The sequence below is a fragment of the Macaca fascicularis genome, chromosome 1, assembly GCF_037993035.2.
Source record: "Macaca fascicularis isolate 582-1 chromosome 1, T2T-MFA8v1.1".
NCBI classification, from domain to species: domain Eukaryota; kingdom Metazoa; phylum Chordata; class Mammalia; order Primates; family Cercopithecidae; genus Macaca; species Macaca fascicularis.
This window is the reverse complement of record NC_088375.1, coordinates 233,740,526-233,765,145: the sequence shown is the minus strand read 5'-3', so window position 1 is coordinate 233,765,145 and position 24,620 is coordinate 233,740,526. Positions and strand designations below refer to the sequence as shown.

General features: G+C 62.3%; 2 protein-coding genes across 10 annotated transcripts in view; both read left to right on the top strand.

The window, feature by feature from the left end:
* The first annotated feature begins 4,056 nt into the window (after positions 1-4,056).
* Positions 4,057-5,201, top strand: ISG15 (ISG15 ubiquitin like modifier). 2 transcript variants are annotated; one of them, XM_005545139.4, is made up of 2 exons: positions 4,057-4,129; positions 4,648-5,201. In XM_005545139.4, exons 1-2 carry the CDS (start codon positions 4,127-4,129, stop codon positions 5,140-5,142), a joined length of 498 nt encoding a protein of 165 aa, XP_005545196.3. In that variant the 5' UTR covers positions 4,057-4,126; the 3' UTR covers positions 5,143-5,201. The 2 variants fall into 2 exon arrangements, with proteins under 2 accessions (XP_005545196.3, XP_065387368.1); XM_065531296.2 differs by lacking the exon at positions 4,057-4,129 and adding an exon at positions 4,213-4,230.
* Positions 5,202-7,951: 2,750 nt separating this feature from the next.
* AGRN (agrin) overlaps positions 7,952-24,620 on the top strand; it is a 36,024-nt gene continuing 19,355 nt past the window's right edge. For 6 of the 8 annotated variants that reach the window (XM_005545136.4, XM_074024057.1, XM_005545134.5 and 3 more), the window contains exons 1-3: positions 7,952-8,202; positions 10,036-10,297; positions 23,409-23,456. In XM_005545136.4, coding sequence (XP_005545193.3) covers positions 8,005-8,202; positions 10,036-10,297; positions 23,409-23,456 — 508 coding nt within the window. In that variant the 5' untranslated portion in view covers positions 7,952-8,004. Of the gene's footprint in view, positions 8,203-10,035; positions 10,298-22,227; positions 22,846-23,408; positions 23,457-24,620 lie in introns of those variants that run through there. The other 2 variants (XM_065531285.2, XM_065531277.2) reach the window with 2 other exon arrangements.

Here is a 24,620-nt window from a genome sequence, read left to right as displayed (position 1 = left end):
CCCAAAGTGCTGGGATTACAGGTGTGAGCTACTGCGCCCGGCCCTGCGGTATTTTTCTTTTTTCTTTCTTTTTTCTTTTTTTTGAGACACAGTCTCACTCTGTTGCCCAGGCTAGGGTGTAGTGGCACGATCTCTGCTCACTGCAACCTCCCCTTCCTGGACTCAAGTGATTCTCCTGCCTCAGTCTCCGAAGTAGCTGGGACTACAGGTGGGCACCATGATGCCCGGGTAATTTTTTGTGTGTTTTTAGTAGAGGTGGGGTTTCACCATGTTGGCAAGGCTGCTCTCAAACTCCTGACCTCAAGTGATCTGCCCGCCTTGTCCTCCCAAGGTGTTGGGATTACAGGCGTGAGCCACCGCGCCCGGCCCCTGGGGTCCTTTTTCAATGGAGGATCTCTAAGGGTCACTCCAAGCTTTTCTATGCTAATTGGTGTATTTAAATTTTCCTTATTTTAGAGTACATTTTGTTAATGTGTATTTTTACTAGGAAATCACCCATTTTCAAAGAAAGTAGAAAGAATGAATCAGACTTTAAAGAGCCAGTTAATCTGCCCGGGCCAGGTGGCTCACGCCTGTAATCCCAGCATTTTGGGAGGCTGAGGCGGGCGGATCATGAGGTCAGGAGATCAGGACCATCCTGGGCTGATAATCTTGGTCATTTAGTCCACATGAATTTTGGGCTTTTGGCCTGTAGAACTATGAGAAAACACATTTCTGTGGTGTGCAGTTTAACACCCAGGTTGTGGTACTTTCTTCAGCAACCCCAGGGAACTAAAGCAAGTGACTGCAGGTCTGGTCGCCTTCCTCGGTGCCTGTGCCTTGGGTTGGTTCTGTCGAAGCAGGAAGACAACTGGCAGAGATGGGATGGAGTAACCAAAAGAAAAGGAAGATTCTAGCACCGTATGTCAGCATTAAGAAATCAAGAAACGGGGGCCGGGCGCGGTGGCTCACACCTGTAATCCCAGCACTTTGGGAGGCCAAGGCGGGCGGATCATGAGGTCAGGAGATCCAGACCATCCTGGCTAACACTGTGAAACCTTTTCTCTACTAAAAATACAAAAATTAGCCGGGCGCGGTGGCAGCGCCTGTCGTCCCAGCTACTTGGGAGGCTGAGGCAGGAGAATGGCGGGAACCCAGGAGGCAGAGCTTGCAGTGAGCTGAGATTGCGCCACTGCACTCCAGCCTGGGCGACAGAGCAAGACTCCGTCTCAGAAAAAAAAAAAAAAAGGAAATCAGAAAACATATACCATGTTCAGAAAACATATACCATGTTTAATAGGGCATCTAAAATGATAAAAAGAAATAGAAAATCCTGGGTTTTTTGTTTGTTTTGCTTGGGTTTGGTTTGGCTTTGAGACAGGGTCTCGCTCTGTCACCCAGGCTGGAGTGCGGCGGTGCGATCACAGCTCACTGCAAGCTCCACCTCCCGGGTTGAAGTGATCCCCCCACCTCAGCCTCCCAAGTAGCTGGGACTACAGGTGGCAGCCACCACGCCCGGCCAATTTTTTAATGTATTGCAGGGACAGGGTTTCACCCTGTTGCCCGGGCTGGTCTCAAACTCCTGACCTCAAATGATCCGCCCACCTCAGCCTCCCAAAATGCTGGGATTATAGGCATGAGCTGCCTGGCCTGGATCGATGTTTATGATACACTGTTGCATGAATGAAGCGGGTTACAAAATGGTGAAAGTATGGTGAGGCCTTTTCACCTTTGCTTTTTATTGATGTGAAATTCATATAACATAAAACCAACCATTTTAAAGAATGTAATCCAGTGGCGTTTAGTTATTTACCACGTTGTCCAACCATCACCTCTGTGGAGTTCTGAAGCATTAGCACCCCCAAAGGGGCTTGTGGCTCTGGAGCAATCACCCCCCACTCCCCCTTCCTGGCCCCCGGTAACGGGGTCGGTGTCCTGTGGCTGTGGATCTGCCAGTTCTGGTCGTTCCCCTGCAGTGAATGGAACCAACACTCTGTGGCCTTCGCGTCTGGCTCTTTCCACTCAGCATAATGTTCTCGAGGTTCTTTCACACGAATCAGTGCCTCAGTCCTTTTCACGGCTGCGTAATATTCCGTCCATCACTGATGGACGTGTGCTCCGTTTCCACTACTTGTTTATTGTAAACTGTGCTGCCATGAACATTTGTATACAAATATTTGAACACCTATTCTCAATTCTTTTGCACACATGCCTAGGAGTGGAATTATTGGGTTACCGATAATTCTGTTTGACGTTTTGAGCGTCACAGTGGCCACACGGTTTACATTCTCAACAGCAATGCACGTACCAGGACTCACTCCAACTTCTGTGTGTATTCTCCAATGCTTGTTACTGTCCTTTATGTTTATTTTATATTATTTTTTGAGACTGTCTTGCCCAGGCTGGAGTGCATTGGCGCAATCTTGGCTCACTACAATCGCTGCCTCCTGGGTTCAAGGGATTCTCCCACCTCAGTCTCCCAAGTAGCTGGGATTACAGGCGTGTGCTACCACGCACGGCTAATTTTTGTATTTTTAGTATAGGTGGGGTTTCTACTAAAAATGTTGGCCAGGCTGGTCTTGAACTCCTGACCTTAGGTGATCTGCCCGCCTCAGCCTCCCAAAGTGCTGGGATTACAGGCATAAGCCACCGTGCCCGGCCTGTCCTTTATTTTTATTATTGCAGTCATACTAGTAGGAAATAGCATCTCACTGGGGTTTTGATTTGCATTTCCCCAAATCATGATGTTGAGCATTGCTTTACAGCCGTTGCTATGTCATTGGAGAAATGTCTATTGAAGTCTTTTGGCCATTTGAAAATTGAGTTGCCTTTTTTTTTTTTTTTAATTGAGTTGTAGGAGTTCTCTATATGTCCTGGATGCTGTGCCCTCATCAGATAGATAATTTGCAAATATTTCTTCCCATTCCGTGGATTGTCTTTTCACTTTCTCAGTAGTGTCCCAGAGTTCATTTTTGTAGAAAATACAAGATAGGTCTCTTTTATTAAAAAACAGTCTGAGGCCCAGGCGCAGTGGCTCACACCTGTAATCCCAGCACTTGCAGAGGCCGAGGCAGGTGGATCACTTGAGCCCAGGAGTTCGAGACCAGCCTGGGCAACATGGGGAGACCCCCATCTCTACTAAAAATACAAAAAAGTAGCCGGACCCCTGTGGTCCCAGCTACGTGGGAGGCTGACGTAAGGGGATCCCTTTAGCCAGGGAGGTGGAGGCTGCGGTGAGCTGAGATTGCACCTCTGCACTCCAGCCTGGGCGACAGAGTGAGACCCTGTCTCAAAAAAACAAAAACAACAAAAAACACCAAACCTGGGCAAATACTGCCCTAAACCAAGTGTTGTCATCTCTGGGGAGTTTGGAGGTTTTGTTTCTGAATTAACCATAGAGGTGTTTTCCATGTTTACTGTTTGCAAGTTGGTAAATGGAAAATGAAACCATTCGTTCATGTGAAGGCTTTAGCGCATTTTTTTTTTTTTTAACAGTTTCACTCTTGTTGCCCAGGCTGGAGCGCAATGGCGCGATCTCGGCTCACCGCAACCTCCACCTCCCAGGTTCAAGCGATTCTCCTGCCTCAACCTTCCCAAGTGGCTGGGATTACAGGCATGCGCCACCAAACCTGGCTAATTTTGTATTTTTAGTAGAAACGGGGTTTCTCTGTGTGGGTCAGGCTGCTCTCAAACTCCCGACCTCAGGTGATCCGCCCACCTCGGCCTCCCAAAGTGCTGGGATTACAGGAGTGAGCCACGGCATTCAACCAGCTTTAGTGCATCTTGTGAAGGACCTGGAATGCTCGATATTTAGGTGTTTCCAGGGTGTTGGGTGGGGGTGGGGATGCCGTCCGCCGTCCTGAGTCCCCGGCCCTGACAGTGCCTTTGAGACCCTGCCCACCCCCTTCTGCTTTTCCCCGTCTTTCGGCCATTCTGTTTTGTTTCTTCTGCTCACTCTGGGGCATGCCTGGGGAAAAGGAAACCGAAACTTGGCCACCGGAGCAGGCTCGCGCGGCAACGCCCCCTGACGTGTGTGGCTCAGGCTTATAACAGGGCTGGCTGCTGCCTGCAGGAGCCGGCAGTTGAGAGGCAGTGAACTCATCTTTGCCAGTACAGGAGCTCGTGCCGCGTCCCACAGCCCACAGCCATGGTAAGGGAGATGTCACAGGTGTGTGTGTGTTGGGTGGGGGGGGCCTCTGTGCCAGTCAATTTTTGTCTCCCCCAACCCGTGGCCCACAGCCCACAGCCATGGTAAGGGAGATGTCACAGGTGGGGGCTCGGGGGGGGGGGGCAGGCCTCTGTGCCAGTCAATTTTCAGCTCCCTCCCCCAGCCAAGGTCTCCCAGGGTTGCAGGGAGAGCAGAGCTGCTTAGAGCTCGGCCAGGTTCTAAGTGTGCTCCTGAAAGCAGGTCACCCCTGAGATCCTCAGGGTGGGCACAGAGGGGCACCCTAGCAGGTAAAGGGAGGCCACGGATGGCTGTGGGCAGCTGGCCTTCTAGTAATGACCCCTCAGTGCCTTCTGTGCCTGGGGTCCCTGCTGATGGGATGTAGAGGACAAACAGGAGGAAGCACTGTCCCTGGGCACAGGAGCTCGCCCAGCAGCCAGGGCCTTGTGTGTCGTGGGCCTGGGACTGGTGCGGCAGCCTCTGAGCCTGTGTAATGTCTGCAGAGCTGGGACCTGAAGGTGAAGATGCTGGGGGGCAACGAGTTCCAGGTGTCCCTGAGCAACTCCATGTCGGTGTCAGAGCTGAAGGCAAAGATCGCCCAGAAGATCGGCGTGCACGCCTTCCAGCAGCGTCTGGCTGTCCACCCCAGCGGCGCCACCCTGCAGGACAGGGTTCCCCTTGCCAACCAGGGCCTGGGCCCCGGCAGCACGGTCCTGCTGGTGGTGGACAAGTGCGATGAACCTCTGAGCATCCTGGTGAGGAACGACAAGGGCCGGAGCAGCACCTACGAGGTACAGCTGACGCAGACTGTGGCCCACCTGAAGCAGCAAGTGAGCCGGCAGGAGGGTGTGCAGGACGACCTGTTCTGGCTGACCTTCGAGGGGAAGCCCCTGGAGAATCAGCTCCCGCTGGGGGAGTACGGCCTCAAGCCCCTGAGCACCGTGTTCATGAATCTGCGCCTGCGGGGAGGCGGCACAGAGCCTGGCGGGCAGAGCTAAGGGCCTCCACCAGCATTCGAGCAAGATCAAGGGCTGGAAATAAATGTTGTAAAGAGAAATGGCTGCCTCTGTGTCTGCACATGACCCTCCTCCAGCGTCCGCCTCAGACCCCTAGTGAAGTGGCGGGAGGAGTCAGGAGGGAGATCCCAGGGTCCATCCTGGTGACCAGGCCTGGTTGCCAAGTGAAAGGATAAGGGTTTGCAGTTACAGCCTCGAGGGATCAAAATACGGAGCTTCCTCCCTACCAAACTGAAGTAAGACAGCTCTCCCCACCCTTTGGGAAATTAACTTCTAGGGAAAGAAAAAGAGACACAGTTGCTGGAGCCCATCCTGCCCATCCTCCATCTGGGACAGCAGACAGCTTAGGCAGGGACCAGCCTGCTCAAATCAAAAGGCTACGGGGGAGGCTCCCAGTGGGCCCCTGGAAGCGGTGAGGGGTGAGTCCTTGGGGCCTGCCCAGTGGGCTGTGAGGCAGGCTCTCCATAGGAACTGGGGGCTGGGGGCCTCAGCTGTCCCTAGCCCAGCCTGCACAGCCTGCTCCACCTGCCTGGGCTGGGCGAGGGAGGGATAGAGACAGGTCCTGAGTGCTCACATCACCACTGGGGCCAGCTGTAGAAGACAGCCTGGGTGGCTAAGCACATCCCCTCAAGGCTCTGCGTGAATGAGGGGCCGTGGCCAGCAGTGGGGGCGCCTGGAGTTGAGGCTGACACCATCCAGGAAGAAGAGCTTGTCCCAGGTTGGGGGCACCCAATTCAGTACAAGCTACACCCGTCCCCCAACGGTGCACCCTTCTCTAGCTCTCCTACTCCAATTTGCTAAATGAGCCTCCCAGAAGCCAACTGTTGGCCAGGACGCAGCGAGGATGGGGCATGGAGGGACACGCAGAGTCCAGACTCTGGGCACTTGGACCTCAGCTTTCAGAGCCCTCTGGAGGATCCAGCTGGAGACGCAGAGTCCCCCCTCATCTGTGGGGGTCCATATCCAGGTGGGGAGATCCCAGTCTGGCTGCACCAGGACCACTGTGTGCCCACGTGTGCCCAGCAGGGGCTGTCCTGGCTCCAGCCTTGTGTCTGGGTCCCCACCTCACCCCCGTGACACAATGGGTGAGTGAAGCACTGAGCCAGGGGCCTCTCCTGAACTCCCAACGGGGGCAGAGCAGGGCGGGGCCTCCCTCATGGCTTCTGGTCCAGAGATCCATAGCTAGCTTGGGGTGAGGGGGGGCACTACAGGCCCAGTCCTTTTTATTTATTTATTTTTTAATTTTTTTTTTTTTGAGACGGAGTCACTCTGTCGCCCAGGCTGGAGTGCAGTGGCGCCATCTCGGCTCACTGCAAGCTCCGCCTCCCGAGTTCACGCCATTCTCCTGCCTCAGCCTCCAGAGTAGCTGGGACTACAGGTGCCCGCCACAAGGGCCGACTAATTTTTTTGCATTTTTAGTAGAGACGGGGTTTCACTGTGTTAGCCAGGATGGTCTCGATCTCCTGACCTCGTGATCCTCCTGTCTCGGCCTCCCAAAGCGCTGGGATTACAGGTGTGAGCCCGGCGCCTGTCCTTTTTTTTTTTTTTTTTGAAATAGAGTCTCGCTCTGTTGCTCAAGCTGGAGTGCAGTGGCGCGATCTCGGCTCACCGCAACTTCCGCCTCCCGAGTTCAAGTGATTCTCCTGCCTCAGCCTCCTGAGTAGTTGGGATTACTGGTGCCTGCCACCATGCCCAGCTAACTTTTTTTTGTATTTTTAGTACAGACAGTGTTTCACTCTATTGGCCAGGCTGGTCTCGAATTCCTGACCTCCTGATCCATCCGCTTTGGCCTTCCAAAGTGCTAGGAGTACAAGTGTGAGCCCCTGTACCCGGCCTAATTTTTGTATTTTTAGTGGAGATGGGGTTTCACCATGTTGGCCAGGCTGGTCTCAAACTCCTGACCTCACATGATCCACCTGCCTCGGCCTCCCAAAATGCTGGGATTACAGGCGTGAGTCACCACGCTCGGCCTAGTCACAGTTCTGAGGGGACAAAGAGGGCCTCCGCTCCCTCCTCTCAATCTTCAGCTAGGCCAGGCTCTCACTTGGGCCCTCCAGTCCTCAGTTTCCCCCTGCACCCAGCCAGGCCAAGCTTCAGAGGCGCCCGGCCCGGAGCTGGGAGGGGGCGTGGCGGGACCCGCGCTTGCAGCCTCGGGACGGAAGGGGGCGCGCACCTCCCCGCGGCGGGGCCTGGGGGCGGGACTGGAATGGGCGGGGCCGCGGGCCATGCTGGCCAATCAGCGCCCGCCCTGGCGCCGGGACCCGCCCCCTCGCTGCAGCCCCGGGGGTCCTGGCCGGGCCGAGCCTCCGTGTCCGGCCCCGCGCGGGAGGGGCGCAGCCTGCGGGGCGGTATCGGGCCCGGGTCTGGGGACCCTCCCGGCGGCCTGTAAGCACCGCCGCCCGGCTCGGCGCCGCCCGGAACCCCTCGGCAGTCCCGTCACGTCTCCTCCAGATTAGGCATTAACTCGGGTGCAGCCGCACTTCCGGGGGGCCGCGGCGGGGGAGGGGCGCCTGCGGGATCCAGACCCCCCCTTCCCTCCCCGCCCCTCCCGGGCCGCCCCCTCCGCGCCCCACCGCCGCGCGGGGCGCCGCGTCCCGGGGCTTTGTTCGCGGCCGGCGCGGGTCGCAGGGCTCCGGGCGGGCCGGGGGAGGGGGGAGGGAGGGGGAGGAGGAGGCCGCGGGGAGGGGTGGGGGCGGGGAGGAGGGAGGGGGAGGGGCGCCGCCGGGGCCCCGCCCCCGCCCGCCCGCCCGCCCGCGCTCCGCCGCCTCCGGAGCCGCGTCCCGTCCTGTCCAGTCCCGTCCCCGGCGCGGCCCGCGCGCTCCTCCGCCGCCTCTCGCCTGCGCCATGGCCGGCCCGTCCCGCCCGGGCCCGCTGCGGCCGCTGCTGCTGCTGGTGGTGGCCGCGTGCGTCCTGCCCGGAGCCGGCGGGACGTGCCCGGAGCGCGCGCTGGAGCGGCGCGAGGAGGAGGCGAACGTGGTGCTCACGGGGACGGTGGAGGAGATCCTCAACGTGGACCCGGTGCAGCACACGTACTCCTGCAAGGTGCGCCCACCCTGACCCTGGCCTCCCCTCGCGACGCCGGCCGCCCCGCCGGGACCCCCGCCCCAGGCCGTGGGAACCAGCTCCGGTCGCTCCGCAGCCCCCGCTCCGGCTCCCTTGGCGACCGCCAAGCCCCGGGAGGGGGGGTCGCCAGGTCCCGGGAAACTCGCGGGCGCCGGGGAAAGTTGCTGAGCCGCCGCCGTCCTCCGCCCGCCGCCCCCTCCCTCCTCGCAGAGACAAGTGCACCTCGCCCCGGGACTGCGGCTGCCTCACGCCCTCCCCACCGGCCAAGGAGAAGGAGAGGGGCCTGGGGCGAGGGGCCTTTGCCCGGGCGGGGAGCGGGGGCTGGGCCTGGGGTCCGCTTGTCCCCCTCCCCAGAGGCCTTTCCCAGGGCTAGAGGGGGTGGTCAGGAGAGAGAAAGGGGCTCACAGCCTGAGCTCCCCAACCAGGAGACAGGTGGGGGGTGCCGCAGTGGCGAGGGGGGGCGTGCAGGAGCAGAGAAGTGGGCGGGGCCGTTGCCTGGCCTCGAGTGCTTGGGGGCAGGGCCGGTGCCCCATCGCGCTCCTGCGGGAACTGGGGCTCCCCAGCCCGGGGAGGGGAAGTTTGCCCGGCTTCTCCTTCAGATGCTTGTGGGAGCCCCCGGGGTAGGTACGCCGGGCCCCCCACCATCTTCTGGTAAGGGCTCGGGGAACCCAGACCCAGCTCCCCTGTACCCCCCAAACCACCTCCTGGGACCAGAAATCGGCTCGTTTCCCCTCCATGGAGGTGGAGAAGGTGGCAGTTTCTTTCAGACTGGCCGGTGCGGGCTACAGCTGGGCTCCCCCGCCGGCCCCGTCTCCTCCACAGCGGCCAGGGCACTTTGCCAGGTCCCTGCAGGATTTTCCCGACTTCCTCCCGGCTGCTCCTGGGTGTGGCTGGGGTGGGGGAAGGCGATGAAAGCCACCAGGCCCTCCCCCGGCCTGGGTCATCTGCCTCCTGGAGCCTGCTGTTGGGGGGCGTGGAGGAGGTCTGCCTAGGCAACTGGAGGGGGTCCCTGCAGATGCTGCAGTCGTGAGGCTCCCAGCAGGGGCTGCGCAGTGGACAGGCCAACCATTGTCTCTCCCCCCATCCGGCAGCCCCAGCCCCCCAGATCTCCTGAGGAAGGGGCTTCTTCTCCCGGCTTTGTTCTCAGGGGAGTGCGTGGGTCCCTGACCCTGTGAGGGCCACCAGGTCGGCTGTAGGTTTTACCACAGGCAGCCATCAGAGCAGCTGCCCTCAGGGCCCCAGGAGCTGAGAAGGTGGAGGGTGGGGCACCCTGCGCTGCCCAAACTTGATTTCGTGGTTCACGGGCTGCCCTGACTGCACAGACTGTAGGAGCCCTAGGAAGGGCCATCTCAGCCCAGCCGCAGGGCCGCAAGGAGCCAAGCGGGCCCCTTACCCTGAAGCCCCGTCCCCCTTCTCCACTGCCCAAGCTTGCCAGGAGCAGGGCCCTGAGCAGTGGGCTGGTGGGGAGAGGATGGGAACATGGAAGGCAGGCACCCCAAGCCAGGTGGGCCCCCTTCCCAAATTCAGCCTTAACTGATAGGGACGTTTCTGGAGCCGGGGTGGCTGAAAATGGTGACTTGGGGGAGGGAACATGTTTACAGGTGACGCATCTCTGAGCGTTCCTGCACGGGCCGTGGTGGCCAGCGTGTGCTTCCCCCGGCTTCCGCCCAGCGGTCTGACCCAGAGGTCTCCCCACATCTCTGCCCAGGGCTTGAATCTGCTGTGGACATTTGTCCTGAGCAGCTAAAGCCCCCAGTCTAGCCCCTTCGCCAGGAGAGGACTAATGACACCCTACCCCCATGTCCATCCCAGGTTCGGGTCTGGCGGTACTTGAAGGGCAAAGAGCTGGTGGCCCGGGAGAGCCTGCTGGACGGCGGCAACAAGGTGGTGATCAGCGGCTTCGGAGACCCCCTCATCTGTGACAACCAGGTGTCCACTGGGGACACCAGGATCTTCTTTGTGAACCCTGCACCCCCATACCTGTGGCCAGCCCACAAGAACGAGCTGATGCTCAACTCCAGCCTCATGCGGATCACTCTGCGAAACCTGGAGGAGGTGGAGTTCTGTGTGGAAGGTACGTGGTGGGGGGCTCACGTGGGGGCCGCTGGGGGTCAGGGCAGCGGCCAAGGTGGACAGGTTGCAGGGGTCGCTGTGAGGGGCCCTTTCGTGCTCTGCTGGGGGCTGCAGCACACGGTGTCTTGTAGACTGACCTGTGGTCTGACTGTGTCCCACCTTATTCTCTGCTTGCCCCTCCCCGGCTCTCCAGCTGCATCTCCAAGCCCTTACATTAGACATCTTTGGCCCTCGAAAAGATGGGCCAAAGGCAAGTCCCAGCCCTGCAAACGGATGGCCTCCTGCCTCCTCCTCTCCTCCCAGCTCTCCACACTTCCTCCTGGAGGCCCCTTCTAGAGAGAAGCTGGACAGGTGAATGTCCCCAGCTGTTTCAGCGCCTGTGTTGGCCCAGACCTCCGTCTAGATGGGCCCATGAATCCAGCACCCCTTGCCGTGGGGGTCAGGCGGGAGGGCGAGGCTGTGTGGTGAAGGTTTCTGCGGATTTGGAGGGTGCGTGATTTGCCATCGAGAGTGCTGGCTGTTCCCATGGCTCTGCCGAATGGCCGAGGAGTGGCCCTCCCTGACCCCAGCCTGGGGGGGGCAGAAGTCCCATGACAGCTCCCCCAGGACAAGTCCCAGTTGGGGACTGAGATTGTTGGCTGGGGAATGTGGCAGGGAAAATATAGGAGGTCCCCGTCGCCCCCACATCCTGTCTGCTCCCTCATGGCTGCCTGGGAAGGGATGTGTCGGTGGGGGGTCCGGAGAATGCTTCCTCCCCAAGGCAACGGCAAGGGTCCTGACTTCCTGTCTCTTCGATTTGCTCCGTTGGCCAGCAGGAAAGCGCAGGAAACTGCTGCCCTGATGCTAGCCTGGCTCTTGAGGGGTCCTTGTAGGGTTCTAGACTGTCCACTGCTCTTGCCTTCTGGGGGCTGTGCAGGGGGAGGGGCGGCACCCAAAATAGGGAGTGCTGCGGCCTCTTCCCCAGCCTGTGGTCAGTGGCCCCCAAGCTGCCTTCAGGGTCCAGGCCGCCGTGGAGCACAGAGGCGGGTCCCCTGGGTCCTCCACTGGAAGGACACGATAACCTTGGCCCTCCTCTGGGCACTTGTGGTCTGGGGAAAAGATGGGGCATTGTGAAGTCAGGATAGGCTGTCAGGAGCTGGGGAGGGGCTGCAGAAGGAGGTTAGGGCGAGGACAGGTTCCTATCCAGGGAATCATTAACCCCACAGCCAGGCGGGTCTAGCCTGAGGGTCCATGACTTAGTAACCGAGGACTTGCTGTAAGGTCAGAGGGCATGTGGCAGGAGAGTCACCCTGGCAGAACGAGGCTCTGCGTCTTAGCAAAGCAGCTCTACGCATGCCAGGCCCTGGCTCTGGAGCGAGTGCCCAGGCTGAGCAGAGCCGAGCGCTGGGAGGAGGGTCCGTGGGGAGCCCCTGCCAGGAGGGTGTGGCTTGGCCCAGCTGTGCACAGTCACGCTCAGGGACAAGCTCCAGGTGGGGAGCCTGGGACCCATAGCCAGTATGCAGTTTGGGGAGCACCTGGGAGGGGCTGTGGCCACCGAACCCCCCTGGGGTGGGGCTGGCCAGGGGAGGGTGGGGCTGGCCAGGGGAGGGTGGGCCAGGGAAGAATGTCATGGGAGGGGCCTTGCAGATGAGCCAGGGGCCGAGGGGAGCCTCAGGAGGGAAGCAGCATGAGGAGGGGGGTCCACTGGAAGGTGCCAGGGAGCCCAGGAGCTTCCAGTGGGACATGTGGGGCTCTGCTTTGGAAGCAGACCAGGGATATCTCGGGGGGCTGGGAGCACTGGTGCCAGGACAGGGTAAATGCCTTCCAGAAGCCCTGGGTGACCCCTGAGGGACAAGGTCCCTGGAGCTACCTGGCTGGAGAAGGGACAAATGGATGGAGGGGGCTTGAGGCTAGCTGACCTCTCCCTGTCAGACTCTGACCCCACCTCCCGGGGCACAGGATGATGTCTGAGCAGTCCCTAGTCTTCGGAAGCTACCCCTGAGACCACTGGGTCCCACCTTTTATGGGGAACCCCATGCTGGGGTCAAGGTCCCTCCGCGCTCCCCGGGTGAGGGAGGGCACGTCCTCCCAGGCCACGCCCCTCACCACCCCTGCCCGGACACCGCCTGAGGTGCACCTGCTGCTGGACCACACCTGGACTCAGGTCTACCGAGGACTTCTTTTTTTTTTTTTTGAGACAGAGTCTCGCTCTGTCGCCCAGGCTGGAGTGCAGTGGCCAGATCTCAGCTCACTGCAAGCTCCGCCTCCCGGGTTCCCGCCATTCTCCTGCCTCAGCCCCCCGAGTAGCTGGGACCACAGGCGCCGCCACCTCGCCCGGCTAATTTTTTGTGTTTTTAGTAGAGACGGGGTTTCGCCGTGTTAGCCAGGATGGTCTCGATCTCCTGACCTTGTGATCCGCCCATCTCGGCCTCCCAAAGTGCTGGGATTACAGGCTTGAGCCACCGCGCCCGGCCTTACCGAGGACTTCTTTCCTCAGTTTCTCACCTGGCCCTGCTGCCGGGTCTTCCTGGCCCTGCCCAGCCGAGGCCCCTCCCCCAGCCGACAGCCCTCAGGAAAGGCTCCTCCCCCCTTCTCTGCCTAGGGAGCCACATTCCTGGCATAACTAAGACAGGTATGTGTCCCTCCCTCTGCGCCACCTTTGGGCGGGGGAGGCCCATGCTCCCTCTAGAAGGAGTCCCCCGCCCCTGCTTTGTCAGGGAAGTGGTCTGGCCTCCGCAGTGCTAGCTGCCCAAGGCTGGTGGCTGAGCAGGCGACTCCTCCGGCCCTTGCCACCCTGTCCTGTCTGGGCACTGCCCATGCCCTCCCAGCCCACCTCACGAAGGCTGGTCCTAGAGCCTCCCTGAAGCCCCCAGGATGGACTCCTGGCTGAGGGCCGGCCAGGCCGCCTGGGGCCCATCCCTCCCTGCTAGGAGCCAGGAACAGAGAAAGGAAGTGTTGTCTGCCCCTGCCGGGGCCTGGCACAGGGACAGGGCAGGGGGCCAGGGTCGGAGTGAGCCTGGCGCCTTCCCAGCCCAGCCCTGCCCAGCTCTGAAGCGCGGGGTCCCGGCGGCCTAGTCCCGGCCCTGCCTGTATTCCGGCCTGCGCGCCCTCCCTTCCTCTCTGCCTGGCCAGCTGTCTAGACCTCAGGACGGCAGTCCTAGGGGAAGCCCAGAGTCCCACGGCCCCGGGGGCAGCATCGGTGCTGGGGTTGAGGGGCCCAGCAGCCCCAGACCAGGCTCCCCTCAGTGTGGGGCAGTCTAGGAGATGGGGGAGGTTTCTGGGGTGCAGGAGGACCTCCCATAGGGCTGGGCCCAGCCCCCTCTCCTGCCCAGGGCCCAGCTCCTGCCCCCAACTCCTCTGCCTTTCTCCCTCGGAGTGGGGAAGGGGCTTCTCTGTTCCTGCCACCCTCTCCTGCCCCCTCCTGACTCCAGGTTCTCATCCTGCCCCCTGGTTCCCCCACCCCCACCCCATGAGCCCCTCTCGGGCCCTCCCCCAGGCAGGTCTGGGCCTGAGGCTGCTGCCCCAATCTCCCTCCTGCAGCTGGGAGGGGTCTGCCGGGTGGGAGGGCCCACCTCTGTCCCTCCCCACTCACCTCTGTCCCTCCCCACTCACCCCTGCCCCTCCCCACTCACCCCTGCCCCTCCCCACTCACCTCTGTCTCTCCCCACCCAGGGGCTCCTGGTAGGAAGTTGGGGCCCCACCTCTGTCTCTCGTGGAGCTGGGAGGGGGGTCTGCCAGATGAAGGGCCCACCTCTGTCCCTCCCAACCCAGGGGCTCCTGGTGGGAAGTCGGGGCTCGGTGCTTCCCTCCTGCGTGAATGGACTTGTCCTGTCTCCGGCTTCACCTGGGCTTGCCCCTGCCTTGGCCTGGGGGGGCTTTGCTGGCTGAAACCAAAGGGAGCAAGGTGGTGGGAGGGGTAGAGGAATTGGGCCGGTCAGTTCTGGGGAGGTGACCTCTTTGAGAGGGCCGGGCTGAGCTGGTGGAAAGAACTGTTGGCTTTTTCCAGACCCCACCCCACCCCCTCACTCCCCACCCAGAGAACAGCCCTGGCTCCATTGTTCCTGCAGACTGGAGAGGGAAGGTTGTTCTGGAACTGGGCTCCCTCCCACACTAGCCGCTCTGGTGGGGCCTCTGTGGGTGGCGGTGGGGATGGTACCTGCTGCAGCCTCCAGGCCGAGGTGGGGGAGAAGGAGGTTAGGGCGAGGACAGGTTCCTGTCCCTGCAAGATCAGGAGAGGGAATCATTAACCCCACAGCCTGCAGAAGGCAGGTTGGAGCTGCTCTAGAGAGGGGTGCCCGTGCCTCGGGACCACAGGTCCGGCCTGAGGTCATTCCAGCCAGGCCCGTGCAGCTTCCTTCCTGAAGGCTTGACTCTGGCCCCCATCACTGCAGGGGAGTGGAAAACAACTGCAGAAGCAGACGCCCCACCCCCAGGGCTTTGCTTCCACCTGTGGGACCCCAGTCCACAGCCCCACCAGCGGCCTGGGTGGGGCAGGAACGGACCCCTCCCTGCAGTCCTAGTTCTGGCACCCCCTCCCCACTTGTACTGGGCTCCCCAGGGCCCCCCGAGGCCCAGCTGGGCTGGGGCTGCAGATGTAAACACCATGGTGGCCCGCCCACCTGAGGATGGACACCCCGGGGTCCCAGGAGGTACCTCCCCTCACAGATAAGAAAGAGGAAGCTCGGGGCTGAGTGTCGTGCCACGGACAGTCGCCCGCTGGAGGAGGAGGCTCAGTGCCCGAGCACCTCCTGCCTGTGGGGGGCTGCACTGGGGCTCGGAGCAGTCCTGTGTGCCCCCCAGGCTGTGGCAAGATGGTGGCTGGGATCTAGGGGATGAGGCAGTTCTCTACTGGAGCCTCCAGCACAGAGGGAAGCTCCCCAGAAGGGGCCTCTCCCCCCAGCGCAGATCCTGGGAACTTCCTCTGAGGAAGGCCCCCTGCCAGGGGCAGCTCACAGCGGGACCTGGGAAAGGGAGATGGCCCCTCCCAGCCCCCTCCTCCTGCAGTCCCCCCACAGAGCAGAGGCGTGGGAGAAGGGGCGCGCTCTGTCCTACAGGCAGCCAGCTGCTTCCAGCTGTGTGGCCTGCGTGTGTGCACGTGTTTGTGTGTTTGTACACGCGTGTGTGTGCATGTGCCTGCAGCCTCAGATGTACCAGTCTGTGCACTTCAGAATTCTGGCTGGAGCCTCTGCTAGCGGGCCATCGTTCTTGCCACCCTGTGTCCCTGGGCTCAGCCAGGGCCGGTGCTGCAGGTGTGGGGCTGGTGGTGGGTGACCCTGGCCTGTCCTGGGGGCCTTGGGAGCTGGGCTCTGCCTCTGTCATTGTGCATGTGTCTTGCCTCAGCTTGCTGTTGGTTGTCCAGTCTCCTGCCCTCCGTTTGCTGCGTCCAGCGGGCTGCCACGTGTCTGGCAAAGGGCCCGGGACCTTCTGCAGGTGCTGCCTCTGAGATGACCAGTGTGGTTTCTGAAGGTTTGAGAGGAAGGGGCATGCTGGGTCCCTTGGGGCTGCAGTGAGGACAGGAGAGGGTCCTGGGTCACAGTCCCCTCACATGTCTGCTGAACCTCGAGGCTGACATAGATGCCCACCCCTGCCCAGATGGGGCTCTGTCTGGGGGCGGCAGGGCAGTCTGGGAGTCAGACCTGGCATGGTCAAGTCGGGAGGGGGGCTCTGTCGCTGGCCTGAGCCTCCCTGCCCTGCCCCTTGGCAGCCCACCTTGGCCACCTCGCACTGGGCCCTAGGAGAAGCCCCTGTGTGTCCGCAGGTGGGAGGCTCCCATGCACCCCCTGCTGGAGAAGCGCAAACACAAACACCCGGCCGACTGCGGCCCTGGCGACGATGGCTGGTGGGGAGGGGCTGTGCCCCCTTCTCTTCCCAGAGGAGGGTGGGGTGTGAGCAGGGCTCACCTTGGCCTTCACTGATTTGATCATCAGTACCTTCCCCATTCACACACTCACTGTTGGCACCTCCACAGGGCTTCCCAAGGAAGCCAGGAGTCAGCTGTGCATTGAGGAGTGAAGGTCTGTGCAGGGAACGGTGGGAGAAAGAGGCTGTGGACACGGGCAGGAGACAGGTCTGGGACGCAGTCGTCAGCTGCCATGACCCCACAGCTGGGAGCAAGCTGATTCCTGCCTCGGAGCTGCCGTCTCCCCTGCTGGCCATTCCCTCTCCTGTGGGGAAACGCTCCCCTGCACCTGGCTGGCAGCACCTGTGAGCACTGACCACTCCATGCCAGCTCTGTTTTCCTTGGTTAGAGCTGGGGGCACTGAGCGCTCGCGTGTGCGTGCATGTGCGGTGTGTGGGCCGACAGCACCTATACTCAGCCCAGCCTTTCCAAAGGAACTGAGCCCCAGCCCCTCTGGGGCCTGCCAGTTGCCAGAGAGCCCCAGTGCTCCACCCTCTCCAGGCCCCAACCCTCACCTTCTGAGGGCAGGATAAGTACCTGTGGGTGCCCAACCAGAGTGTGCCTGTATCCACGCAGGAACACGTGTGGGTGTGTGGGGAACATGCCTTCCCATTGTATGGGTGGGGGTTGAGGGACAAAATTAATGTTGCACAAAGATGTGGGACGCCCAGTATCTATTTGGGTAGGTAGGGGCACATTAGTGTCTACACAGGCAGGTGGGGGGGAGGTCATCAGTGTCTATGCAGGCAGGTGGGGGGACATCCAGTATCTATGCAGGCAGATTGGGGGGATGCCCAGTGTCTATGCAGGCAGATTGGGGGGACGCCCAGTGTCTATGCAGGCAGGTGGGGGGCCATCAGTGTCTATGCAGGCAGGTGGGGGGGGGTCATCAGTGTCTATGCAGGCAGATTGGGGGGACGCCCAGTGTCTATGCAGGCAGATTGGGGGGACGCCCAGTGTCTATGCAGGCAGGTGGGGGGTCATCAGTGTCTATGCAGGCAGGTGGGGGGGGTCATCAGTGTCTATGCAGGCAGATTGGGGGGTCATCAGTGTCTATGCAGGCAGGTGGGGGGGTCATCAGTGTCTATGCAGGCAGATTGGGGGGGTCATCAGTGTCCAGGCAGGTGGGGGGACGCCAAGTGTCTATGCAGGCAGGTGGGGGGCCATCAGTGTCTATGCAGGCAGGTGGGGGGTCATCAGTGTCTATGCAGGCAGGTGGGGGGGGGTCATCAGTGTCTATGCAGGCAGATTGGGGGGGTCATCAGTGTCTATGCAGGCAGGTGGGGGGACATCCAGTATCTATGCAGGCAGATTGGGGGGATGCCCAGTGTCTATGCAGGCAGGTGGGGGGCCATCAGTGTCTATGCAGGCAGGTGGGGGGCCATCAGTGTCTATGCAGGCAGGTGGGGGGGGGTCATCAGTGTCTATGCAGGCAGATTGGGGGGACGCCCAGTGTCTATGCAGGCAGATTGGGGGGACGCCCAGTGTCTATGCAGGCAGGTGGGGGGTCATCAGTGTCTATGCAGGCAGGTGGGGGGGGTCATCAGTGTCTATGCAGGCAGATTGGGGGGTCATCAGTGTCTATGCAGGCAGGTGGGGGGGTCATCAGTGTCTATGCAGGCAGATTGGGGGGGTCATCAGTGTCCAGGCAGGTGGGGGGACGCCAAGTGTCTATGCAGGCAGGTGGGGGGCCATCAGTGTCTATGCAGGCAGGTGGGGGGTCATCAGTGTCTATGCAGGCAGGTGGGGGGGTCATCAGTGTCTATGCAGGCAGATTGGGGGGGTCATCAGTGTCTATGCAGGCAGGTGGGGGGACATCCAGTATCTATGCAGGCAGATTGGGGGGATGCCCAGTGTCTATGCAGGCAGATTGGGGGGACGCCCAGTGTCTATGCAGGCAGGTGGGGGGCTATCAGTGTCTATGCAGGCAGGTGGGGGGGTCATCAGTGTCTATGCAGGCAGGTGGGGGGACATTAGTGTCTATGCAGGCAGGTGAGGGGACATCTAGTGTCTATGCAGGCAGGTGGGGGGGACATCCAGTGTCTATGCAGGCAGGTAGGCGGTCATCAGTGTGTATGCAGGCAGGTGGGGGGACGTCAGCATCTACGTAGGCAGGTGGGGGGACGTCAGTGTCTATGCAGGCAGGTGGGGGGACGCCCAGTGTCTATGCAGGCAGGTGGGGGGACGCCCAGTGTCTATGCAGGCAGGTGGGGGGAGGTCATCAGTGTCTATGCAGGCAGGTGAGGGGACATCTAGTGTCTATGCAGGCAGGTGGGGGGTCATCAGTGTGTATGCAGGCAGGTGGGGGGTCATCAGTGTCTATGCAGGCAGGTGGGGGGACACCCAGTGTTTATGCAGGCAGGTGGGGGGAGGTCATCAGTGTCTATGCAGGCAGGTGGGGGGACATCCAGTGTCTATGCAGGCAGGTGAGGGGACATCTAGTGTCTATGCAGGCAGGTGGGGGGTCATCAGTGTGTATGCAGGCAGGTGGGGGGACGTCAGTGTCTATGCAGGCAGGTGGGGGGACATCCAGTATCCAGTATCTATGCAGGCAGGTGGGGGGGGTCATCAGTGTCTATGCAGGCAGGTGGGGGGACGTCAGTGTCTATGCAGGCAGGTGGGGGATATCAGTGTCTATGCAGGCAGGTGGGGGGATGCCCAGTGTCTATGCAGACAGGTGGGGGTACGTCAGTGTCTATGCAGGCAGGTGGGGGGACATCAGTGTCTACGCAGGCAGGTGGGGGGATATCCAGTGTCTATGCAGGCAGGTGGGGGGCCATCATTGTCTATGCAGGGAGGTGGGGAGATGCCCAGTATCTATGCAGGCAGGTGGAGGGATGCCCAGTGTCTATGCAGGCAGGTGGGGGGCCATCAGTGTCTATGCAGGCAGGTGGGGGTACGTCAGTGTCTATGCAGGCAGGTGGGGGGCCATCAGTGTCTATGCAGGCAGGTGGGGGGACATCCAGTGTCTATGCAGGCAGGTGGGGGGACATCCACTATCTATGCAGGTGGGGGGAGAAGGGGGACATCCCATGTCTATGCGGGCAGGTGCGGGGGGAGGACTGAGGCTGGGGCTGGAGACGGCAGTGGGGCTGAACGGGGCTGAGGGGGGTCAGGGAGCGGGTGTGGTGCTGGGCAGGCCTGGAATACCCATTGTGTGGCCGTGTGTGTGTGCAGTGCATGGTGCTGTGAGTGTGAGCTCAGGGACCAGGGGGCTCATGCCTGCCTCTTTCCCGAACATGAGCCTGCGTGGGCTGGTCAGAGCTGAATGATTTTGTCTGAAGATCCCAAAATAGCTCATGTCGCCTGAGCTCCCCTCCCTGGCTGGGCCTGGGGCCTCAATGGCCCTTTGTCTTTCTGAAGGCATCTGGGCCTCTGTGGGGGGCTCAGACACTAACTGGGGCTGGGTGGAGCCAGGCCGCCTGCCTGGTTCCTCTTCCCCCTGGGCCAGCCCAAGGGGCCCTAAGCCTCATTCCAGTGTTGGCCTGGGCCAGTCAGGCCCCCCCATGTGACTTTCAGCTTGTTGGGCCCCCTTTGCTGGCAGATCCCAGGGTCTCTGTGTGGGGGCAAACTTCCCAGGCAGTCTTTGAGGTCCCCTCTGCCAGCCTGTACCTGGGGCTCCCCCGCCGCTCCCACATCCTGGTACCTGCATGTCCTCCTCCTGCAGAGCCCACCAAGAGATCCCATGGCTGAAGGTGGTGGCAGCAGGCGGTCTGGCGTGTGACCTGGTAGCACGGCCTGGGTTTGACCCTGGCACTGCCCCTGGGACTCTGAGCTGGGAGGTGAGAAATGGGGAATGTGTGTGAACCACCTGCCTCTGCACAACAAGTCCTGTGCTGGGTTTTCTCATCCCTGGGCCACACCCTGTGCTGGGGAGATAAAAAGTCAGATCCTGCCCAGGGCACCCACAGTCAGCGCTGCTGGGACACTGTCAGCCTGGTGTGGACAGTGCCAAGGTCCAGCGGGGTGGGGGGGGTCGGGGTAGGAGCTCCCCTGAGGAGAGGGTGAGGCCAGCAGGGGTGCGTCTCCAAGTGGTTCCTTTGACAGCTGCTCTGGATGGGACGTGGCTTGCGGTGGGTGAGACCCCTTGGCTGAGTGGATTTTCCTGCAAGGTTTCATTGGAACACCAGGTTCCAGGGCCATAGAGATGTGGAGGCCTCCTGTCTGGGTGATGGGGCATGGTGCTGGTCCCTGGCTGGGGGGTGGAAAGGAGTCCCAGGAGAGGGAACTGGCAAGACAGGACCTTCCCAGCTAAGGTGGGGTTGGTGGGATTTGGCTGGGGCCCTTGGAAGAGCCTGACCAGGAGGGTGAGACAGGGCACCGGAGGGAAGGTGTTGGGGAGAGTCCAGATGGAGGCCATGGGGTCAAGGGGCCCACAGGCCAGACTGTGGGACTCCAAGAAGGCAGGTGTGGGCAGTGGGTCCTCTGGGGTGGACTGAGGTGAGACCTGGGTGTGACCACGCGGTGGCACTGGTGACTGCTGGCAGCTGTTGTCTGCAGAGTGGTGAGAGTGAGTGTGGCAGATGGCTTGGTCTGCGGTGCTGGAGGGGACTGGCGAAGCAGAAGCGCCCAGGCGCCGGGTCCTTGCTTTCCTGGAGCTGGGGCTTGGGGGATGGGGTAGGTCGTTGCAGGGACAGAGGGGAGGGCAGGGTAATGGGTGCGCAGGGGTCTTTTCCAAAGGCTGCTGGTGGCCAGGGGTGTGCGGGGGACCGAGGTGCCGCCCCGAGGGATTCTGGCCTCCAGGGTGGACGGACCTGGCATGGACTCTAGGGGTGGTGCACACACCGGACCAGACGGGCCCCTCGCTGATCCCCGGATCCCCCAACTGGGCAGCGGACAGGGAGAGGGGCGACCTTCGGGGGCGGGTGTGGGGACGCCGGACTACCGCGTCAGGAGTCCCAGATGGGCCGAGACCCCCATCCCCCGCCCCGGGCCTCAGTGACGTCAGGGCCCAGACGTTCCTGGAACGGCCTCTCGGGGGCGTTCCAGGCCCGCGGGCCCGCAGGGAGTCCCCGCCGCAATTTGCATGGGGCTCATTTGCATGACTCCGCCCCGCGCGGGAGTAGGGGGCGCTGGCGACTGGAGGAGCCACTGTCAATCCCCAGGGGAAAGTGGGCGAGGCGATTTCTGGGCCGCTCACCTCACTCCACCCTCCAGCTCGCCCCGCACCTGGGGCCCTCCCCCACCTACGCCCCGCCAGGGTGGGGCCGCGGGCGCAGAAACACTCGCGGGCACACGCACGACGACGCGTACACGCGGGCGCACGCGGCCCCCCGGGCCCCCCTGCGGCGACTCCGATTCACCCCAGCGGGTGCAGGGCGCGGACCCGCCCGGCCCAGCTCCTGCTCCCCAGGCGCTTCCTCCTCCCGCGACCTGCCCCGGCTGTACTCGCCTCCGCTCCAGCACCCGACCCTGCTCCCCCGGCCCAGCCCTACCACCGACCCCGTCTCGGTCCCAGTTGAACGCCCCCAGCCCCAGCCCCAGCCTCGGCCCAGCCCCAGCTCCCCCAGTCCCAGCCCCAGCTCCCCCAGTCCCAGCCCCAGCGCCCCCAGTCCCAGCCCCAGCCTCAGCTCCCCCAGCCCCAGTCCCACCCCCGGCCCAGCCCCAGAGCCCCCAGTCCCAGCCCCGGCTCCAGCTTCAGCCTCAGAGCCCCTAGGCCCAGGCCCAGACCCAGCCCCAGCGCCTTCAGGCCCACCCCGGACCCCAGCCTCAGCCACCCCAGCCCCAGTCCCGGCCCCATCCAGGGCCCAGCCCCAGCCCCAACCCCAGCCGAGCGCCCTCAGCTCTGCCGCCGGCCCCGCCTGCCCGGCGTTCCCTTTTGTGCAGCGCTCTCCCTTCCGCGTCGGCCCGATCCTCTGGAACTCCCCGCGGACGCCGGGGTCCCCGGAGGCGGCTTCCTTTGTCTCTGCTCCCGCCCTCCCTCCGCGGCGCCCTCGCCCCTCACTCACCTCCCCAGCCCCGCGAGGACGAGGGGAGCTGGCGGTGCTCGCCCAGTGGCGGGAGCCCGGGAGCCCAGGAGCCGGCGCGGCCTCCGCAGGCGGCGCTTTCTTCTCATTCCCGACGCGGCCGCCCCTCCTGCCTGCCCGCTCCCATCGCCGCTCCCGCCTTTGCCGGGGACAGGAGCTGCCCAGGCTCTCGGCGCCTGGACCCCGCGCACCTGCCGCGCACACCGCCTCTCCGGCCTGCGGGGCTCCGGGAAGACCAAGCGCTGGCGGCCGGCCCGGGGAGGCTGTGGGCAGCAAGGGTGACCGCGGGCTCCCCGTCCCTCCTCCGCCTGCCTCGGAGCGCACATTTGGGATTTCTACTCCGGGAGAATTCTGCACTCCTCCCACGATGAGCCTGGAGGGCTGGAGCCGGGACCTGGCACCCCCAGGGCTGTGACTGGGTGAACTCTGAGGGCACAGCTGCGGTCCGCCGCCCCAGGGGTCCCAGGATGGGGCGAGCAGCCCTGAAGAGGCCAAAGGGCACCCCGTGAGGAGCCCCCACACTCTGAGAGTGGGGCACAGAGCCGGAGCCCCGGGCCATGCCTCCGCTGCCGCTGGCGCGGGACACCCGGCAGCCGCGTGGCGCCTCCCTGCTGGTGCGAGGCTTCATGGTCCCGTGCAACGCCTGCCTGATCCTGCTGGCCACAGCCACGCTCGGCTTCGCGGTGCTGCTGTTCCTCAACAACTGTAGGTGGCCACGGGCGGGGCGCCGCACTGGCCAAGCCCCAACCCGAAGTCCCTGCACATAGAGGCCGGAGGCGGCGGCGCCGCTGGCAGCTTCAGGGGGATGGGATGGGTCACTCTGTGGACCCCTTGGTCCCTGGAGGCCTGTCCTTGGGCTCTCAGTGGGCCTGGCCCTCTCCCAAAGCTGCAGAAACACTTCCTGCGGTAGCTGGGGAGGGAGGGGCACCCGGCTACACTGAGAGCCGGCAGCTGGGGTTAAGGTGGGGCTTGCAGTGGACTCTTCCAGGGCAGTGGGGCCTGCCTGCACCCCTGTGGCTGGGGCCCCATCTGATAGGAGTCAGGCCATGACCATTTGGCTGTAGGGACAGAGAAAAGCAAGGGCCTCTGTCTCAGGCCTCAGCCAGCCCATGGGGCCAGGGCTGGACCCTTCGGCACCCCTGCCTGGATCCCATGGGGAGGGGAGGGAGGTGGGTGGGCAGGGGTGCCCCTTTCCAGGCTGGGCAAAGGGATGGGACAGGGAGGGGCCTGCTCAGAGGGGCCTAACTTGGGGGTTTGTTTTCTTCCAGATAAACCTGGGATCCACTTTACTCCAGTGCCTCCGACGCCTCCTGATGGTGAGTGGAGCTGAGTTTGGGGGACCTGGATAGGCTGTGGCACGCTTGGGAGTCAAGGGCCATTTGGAGGTGTGCACCCCAGATGTGTGGAGTGTGTCTGGAGTGCGGAGGAGGCTGGACAAGGGCACCTGGGTTTGTCCTGGGAGTCTGCAGCGGTAGGCTGCAGTGGGAACTCGCAGTCTGGAGGCCCCGGCCTGGTGGCACTGGAGCACGACTCACTTCTCTGGGCCTCAGCCCCCTCAGCCTCAAAATTGGAAACAAGTCCTGGGACCCACGGGTGGTGAGGAGATGTCAGATGTGTGGGGTGGGGCCAGAGTCTGGTCAGGGGGCTCCGCTCCATTGTCCTTCCTTCTCCCTGTTGAGCAAGGGGTGGGGCTGGACAGAGGCTGGAAGTGGACAGGAGGTCAGAGGGGAGGCTGGGCTGGGGAAGGGCCCTGGCCTGATCAGTGACAGCTATCTGGGGAGGGGCCTGGAAGGCCGCAGTCTGTGCCTGGGACTCTGCAGGCTGTCATGGGGGGGCACAAGTGATGGAGGGGCGGGCTGACCTTGTTGATCTGCTTTGTGAGGTGGAGCCTGTCCTCCTGGGGATGCTGCCGGTGTTTGGGCTACTGTCATCGGGGTGTATGAGGGGAAGAGAGGAAGCGGTCAGCGCCGCAGGGGAGCACGGACAGGAGGGCTGGTGACACCCTTGCCAAACCTGGGGTCCTCTCCAGCAGGTGGGGAGGGAGCACCCAGGTTTTCTCTCAGCACCTGCCCCATCAGTGGGTCTCACTTGGGTTCAGTCGCGTGTGCAGGACTGTCTGTGTCAGCACCTGTCCCATCAGTGGGTCTCACTTGCATTCAGTCGCGTGTGCAGGACTGTCTGTGTCAGCACCTGCCTCATCAGTGGGTCTCACTTGCGTTCAGTCGCGTGTGCAGGACTGTCTGTGCAAGGGCTGCGCTGTGAGGCCTTCCTGATCAGGACACGGGGTGGGGAGGATGACCTGGGGAAATCCTGAGGTGACCTGAGGACAGGGCCTTGGGCTGCATAGATTGTCTGGGCCACTTTCCAGGTCTTGGGAGTGGGGGATGATGGCTGGAGGAGGTGGCCTGGCCTGGGCAGGGGGCCCTGTGATACCCACCTGTGCTGAGAGGTGGGGGCAGGGGTGGGGGCAGCTTGGGGTT